Source organism: Solanum tuberosum, unplaced genomic scaffold, assembly GCF_000226075.1.
Source record: "Solanum tuberosum cultivar DM 1-3 516 R44 unplaced genomic scaffold, SolTub_3.0 scf00236, whole genome shotgun sequence".
Classification (NCBI taxonomy): domain Eukaryota; kingdom Viridiplantae; phylum Streptophyta; class Magnoliopsida; order Solanales; family Solanaceae; genus Solanum; species Solanum tuberosum.
This window is the reverse complement of record NW_006239160.1, coordinates 878,681-884,655: the sequence shown is the minus strand read 5'-3', so window position 1 is coordinate 884,655 and position 5,975 is coordinate 878,681. Positions and strand designations below refer to the sequence as shown.

Here is a 5,975-nt window from a genome sequence, read left to right as displayed (position 1 = left end):
CTTGTGTCGCCATTGATAACTCCCACCATTTTTTTTCCATAGCTTCACCTCAATATCTTGTTCCATATATAAGGGACGATCAGAGCCTATTTGAATTGACTTATTTTAGTAATTTTGTAAGGTAAAATAATTTTTAATCATTTTAATAGTGCTTAGATAAAAATGTAAAAAATGTTTTTAAACACTTCACGTTTTCAAGTAAAAAAAGTAAAAGTATTCTTTAACTTATATATGACATTACTTATCCAAACAAGCTCTAAGTTTTTCCTTTTAAAAGTTATTTAATTGTGGTCCAAAAGAGCTAAAAAAAAATTTATATTTATTGGGGATCAATGCCTCGTGACGCTATTTTATTAGCTTCTCCACTTTTTTTTTTCTTGTAGACATAGTTTGACTCTAATTCAACTGTTAATAAGCACAATCCTGAGTTGAAGTGTCCAAATAAAAAATTGAATAAATTTAAAGGGCTGCCTTTATTTAAACAACCATCAAGTTACGAAATAGAACGGAATATTACAAACAAACAAAAAAAGGACTAATTACAAAATGAACACGATGAAGAAACAGAATGCAAAAGAAACAATGATACATATAGCAACTCAAAATCATGGAACCAAAAGAGCCAAAGACTCCTCTTAACTATTCACAACCGCACAATGCTTCCTAATTTCACCATCGGAACCTGTTTTAACTTCAATCCTTCCCATTTTCTCCATCGATTGAGCAAATTCAACATAAAACTCTTTAAGTGATCCCGCGACAAGTTGGTCAATGTATGACTTTGTTGTTGTACTTGTTGTCAAGGCTGCATCGGATTGGAAGAGTCCTCTCCTTTTGAGTAAAAGCTTGTAATAGCTAAGATCAAATGTCCTGAAACTCCCTGGGTCCATTTCAACTATTGTTGTGTTATCGTTGATTGATTTGCATTTATTGGCCTTAAGGTTAGCTGCATATTCACTGTCTAGAGATGGATCTTGAGTACCAAAAGTTCCAGTAAAATTATACAAACGCGTTGAGAATGATGAGCAATGAGAGATTCCAATAGTGTGAGCACCTGAAATATCGTCCATGATAATTATTGTCAAGACTTGAAATTCTATACTGAGTCAAACTTGTCACATAAAATGAAACAGAGGACGTAATAATTTAGACTTACCAGATAATAGGACCAAGTCTTTAAGGTCAAGACCCTTCCTAGAAAAATCATTTTGGAGAGTGGAAAAGTTACTAGTTGGAGCTGGAATGTCTGTTAAGGTTTCTGAAGCATTAGAGATTCTTCCATCTCTTCTTCCTGTTGGTACACTCCATGAAGGACCTCCCTATATATCATGCCCAAAAATATATGAATTAAAATGGTCATACATAACAAATAAAATATATTGTAAAGTTCAAGTTGAATTGGCTTACTGTGACCACAACAGAGTCTCTAGCAACTAAGGCAACAATATCAGCACAAGAGACAACTCCAGGGCATTCATCTTCAATTATTTTCTTCACATTATCAATGAATGAGAAACCTCTAAGTGTTAGATTTGGGATACCAAATTTTTCAGTTTGGTTTCCTGTACTTGAAGTGAAATTCAACAACACAGATGCATCACATCCCTACAATCACCACAAAAAAAAAAAAAAAAAGAATTATATCAACTATGCAATATTTTTGAATGTTGTGATCTTAAACTAAAAATGTACTGTGAAAGTGTCCTTGAATTTTGTAAACTTAAACATGTTACGTGAGATATTAGGGATTAAAAGAGTCAATATGAAATATAGAAAGTCACATTCATTTTGAAACAAACTGAAAAGGAAAGTAATTCACGTAGATTGAAATAGTGAAAGTAATTAATAATTACATACCCTGACAAAACAATCATGGAAATGCATTCTGATTAAGGCAGCAGCAAGAGATGGAGCATTTGGAATGTGTTTGTGGACATATTCTAAAATGATCTTTTCTGCTTTTGGACAACTCTTGGCATAGAAGTTTTGTTGTAATTGAGCATGGCTAGACACTAAGATACACAACAATATTAGAGGGCTCAAATACCCAAATGTAGCCATTTTGTTTCTTTATCTTCAAAATAGATAGAAACTATATTTTTTTCTTTATTGTGTTTGTGTTATACACACATCAACTCCCAAGAGGAAATTTATAGGCACTAGGCTTTGACAAAGCTAACTAACATGTGCATATTTAAGTATTTTCTATTGGTTTGATTGAATCAATTAGGTACAGTCTGTCTCTTGGTGTACTAGTTCAGTAATAAAGATTCATATTTTGTTTGACCATCTTCCTTCTTTTATGCATAAATACTCCCACTAGTATCTTAAAGAAGGTAAATCAGTATATAGAGTCTTTAGTACTCTGCAATCACTATAGAAACAAACAGTTTTTAGCGATTATAAATATACATATTAATAAAATAAAAAGTATTTAGTTAATTGTCATTAAATCCACTATCACGGTAGGTTTTAACAACATTTATAAAAAGTACAAAAATGTAGCCGTCACTAGTAATTGTCTCTAAAAAACATATTTAGCGACAATTAAGCTATGTATAATCTTTAATACTCTGCAATTCCTACGACAAAAATAACTTTTAGCAATAATAAATATGTATATTAATAAAGAGTGCTAAAACTTTTATATAGTGACACTAGTTTTTTATATATATATTGGGAGCAGTTATCTATGTATTCGTTATTCCACCTTCTATTCTGCATAAAATAATTCATATATGTATTAGTTATGCGGGTTTCTAAATTTGTCAATCAAGCGTTGTATCCTATCTACCTACCAAACGTCATATAAGTTATACGTAAATTGATATATGAAAGCCTTGTTTCTTTTCCAGCTACCAAGGGTCATTTAATAGGGCATATAATAATAATATTTAATATGGTGTATTAGTAATGCTAATATTAGTTATGCAAAGATTATTTCTTATGCATTGTTTGATTTGGTGTATTGAAAATACGATGTGTTGCACAATTTCTAAGAAAAATATTTATTTATAAAATTACCCTCCTCAAATACAATGGAAAGGATGTAGAAAAGATTTTGAGGAACAATTTTGTCTTTAACCATATTAATTCATGCATAAAATCTCTTACATTACTAATATCATGGATTTCCATCTATTAGTTATACATACCTTAATATCAAATAGAAAATATAACTAATACTTGCATTAGTTATACATATAGATTGAAAAAACGTATCAAATATGACATTGACAATGCACAAAGTTAAATGCATACATTTTTTTCCCCTAATGAACCTTATCATTTTCTTGATCACTTAAATTATTTCTTGCTTTTATGATTGGCATTATTGGAAATGAAAAATAGAAAAATTCACCTGCTCCTCAAGTTGTATCAGAAATATATAGCAGCCAGGACAACTCATATGTTCTCATATGCAAATATGCCTTTGGCATATGTGTCCGCATCAATTCGTTATTGCTTTGCTACTTGTTTGTTTTATTTCAAAATTGAATCAGTGAGACAACGTTATATATATATTGCACAAATATAACTACTATTTGCAAGTCAAAAGACAATATTATTTTAAAAAATTGGAACTACACTAGAAACTAACAACTTCTAATTACAAAGTTTTGCAAAATATATTTTCTAAAGAATACCCTAAAACTGTCTTCTTCTTTTTTTCTTTTTAATATATATGCCAAAAGGTATAAATTTTTCTCTATGTATCTTCAGTTTTAGCTGAAATTTGGGCCACCTATGTTGTGGCCTAGCGATATGCTCCATGCTATTGCCAAGTGGAATTTGCCCCTATATACACGCACACTATGTGTCATGATCCAAATTGTCGGACCGCGCGGACACCTACTCGAACACCTAGATAAAAAAATCCTTACCACTCATTTTAAAACTGGTAATGCGGAAGTAAACTGAAACTTGCTACGAATTCATCTTAATAACACAAAACTTAACTATCTCCACCTTTATTACATTACAAAAACTTTTGAAAAATACATGTAAACCCTCCCTAGGAATTAGTCTGAACCGGTACAAGAGCTTTTAATAGAATACAAAATATTAAAATAAGACACAACTCCCATCATAAAAAAGAGATGAGTAGAAATCGTCGAAGATCATAATCCTCTTCACCTAAGAAACATCACTGATCCTACAACCAGACTATACCAAGTGACATAACAAGAGTAGTATCAATACAAACAACACGTACTGATAGGCATCATCGGTCGATCCGAATCCAATACATAATATCATTAAGTAATAAAAAGAAACATATAACTTGAAGCTATACAACCCCGACCCCTTTTTCCACAGCCCTTACTACCAAGTAATACTACCTCTGACTCATACACTCTATCTCAAGTCTCCCTATCTCATTCCGCTGCCAATTCTACCATCTCCCTATGCTATCATAATCTAACCCCCTATCACATGAAAGCTCCCCGAACCAACAACCTTAGCCCGTGACCCTTAGCCAATTTAATGGAAACAAGCAAGACTCTTAGTCTACCACCTAAATTAACACCTACAAGGAACATGGTCAACCTGAGGACAACAACAACAATATACGCGATTCCACATTCCCTTCAAGTAATCTGGACCATCCAAGGGTGCCTAAGACATCATCTACGATGTTTAACATGCAATTTCGGCCTTCACAAGAACCACTCCCCCATATAAACACAATAATTTATCGCTCATGGGCTAACCTGTAATAAATACATTACAATGAATTTAAGAGAATACCTATTCCTGGGTGGGAGTGGAAAAGGATAGCCATGGATTTCGTAGTGGGACTACCTAAGACCTTGGACAAGTATGATTTTATTTGGGTCATTGTTGATAGGTTGACTAAATCAACCCATTTGATTTCAGTCAGAGTGGATTACAACTCTCAACGGTTGGCCTATATTTATGTCAAGGAGATAGTAAAGTTGCACAAGGTGTCCCTTTCTATCATTTCAGACCATGACACTTAGTTTACTTCTAATTTTTAGGGTAAGTTGTATGAGGCGCTGGACACTCAACTCACTTTCAACATAGCCTTTCATCCAAAGACTAATGGTCAATTGAAGAGTACAATTCGGATATTTGAATACATGTTGAGAGTGTGTGTGATTGACTTTAAGGGCCATTGAGATAAGTTATTTCCCTCATGTGAGTTTTCTTACAATAACAATTATCACTCCAACATCAATACATCATACTTAAATTTTAATAGAAAGATTCAAGTGATTTTGGAAAAATCATTAACAAATATAAGAAAGAACTTGTTCCCATAAAAAGTTTGAATATTATAAGGACCCATACATCCATATTCAACAAAGCAAGTACTCTACTTGATCTAATATCACTACTTGAAAAAGGAAGTCTAGTATGTCTAGCTAGTAGACATATTTCACAACTATCTTAAGGAAGATTAACAATCATTTAGTGTATAACCAAATACATCTTTTATTGATCATATTGGGGCATGAGCCAATCTTCTATGCCACAACATGATATCCTTCTTATAACCATGAGTTGTGAAACCTCTTCCATCTACATACATTGTACTCCAGATCTTAACCAATTTCACATCAATTGATACCACCAAGGTAGAAGCCATATGATTAGTTGCTCCACTATCAACCATGCACTTTAAATCTTATATGTAGCTATAGGAGTCTGAGATATACATGTCGTATCCGCCATATTTGTCACGCCCCAAGCTACCCCCAAGACGCGGACACGGGACCTAGGACCACAAGTGATCCCAAGCTAACCCTGCTAGCATGATCATGAGCATACTAAAGATAATAATAACTGATGCGGAAGCTAAATCATAAAGTAAGTCTGAAATGATGGGGAATACCCATATACTATATCTGAGATATATGAAAACTGATGAGTTTAATACAAAGAAGATATTAACTCAACACTAAGCTGAATCTAACTATGTCTGAAATAAGCCTCTAAACTGACTAGAA

At 32.9% G+C, this 5,975-nt stretch overlaps 1 protein-coding gene across 1 annotated transcript; it reads right to left on the bottom strand.

Annotated features, from left to right (window-relative positions):
- Nucleotides 1-456: 456 nt before the first annotated feature.
- On the bottom strand, nucleotides 457-2,130 carry LOC102589695 (peroxidase 3-like). Its single transcript, XM_006356861.2, has 4 exons — nucleotides 1,858-2,130; nucleotides 1,408-1,605; nucleotides 1,157-1,319; nucleotides 457-1,054 (listed from the first exon to the last, which is right to left on the bottom strand). The coding sequence occupies exons 1-4, from the start codon at nucleotides 2,059-2,061 to the stop codon at nucleotides 636-638; spliced, it is 984 nt and encodes a 327-aa protein (XP_006356923.1). The 5' UTR covers nucleotides 2,062-2,130; the 3' UTR covers nucleotides 457-635.
- Between the last annotated feature and the right edge of the window lie 3,845 nt (nucleotides 2,131-5,975).

What these genes read in the sequence shown, in the direction of transcription:
- LOC102589695 (XM_006356861.2), bottom strand. Translation starts at nt 2,061, where the DNA reads ATGGCTACATTTGGGTATTTGAGCCCTCTAATATTGTTGTGTATCTTA. An exon ending in TCCATGATTGTTTTGTCAGG is followed by an intron (nt 1,606 to 1,857) that starts GTATGTAATTAT and finishes TGGTGATTGTAG; the next exon opens with GGATGTGATGCATCTGTGTT. An exon ending in AGACTTGGTCCTATTATCTG is followed by an intron (nt 1,055 to 1,156) that starts GTAAGTCTAAAT and finishes ACGATATTTCAG; the next exon opens with GTGCTCACACTATTGGAATC.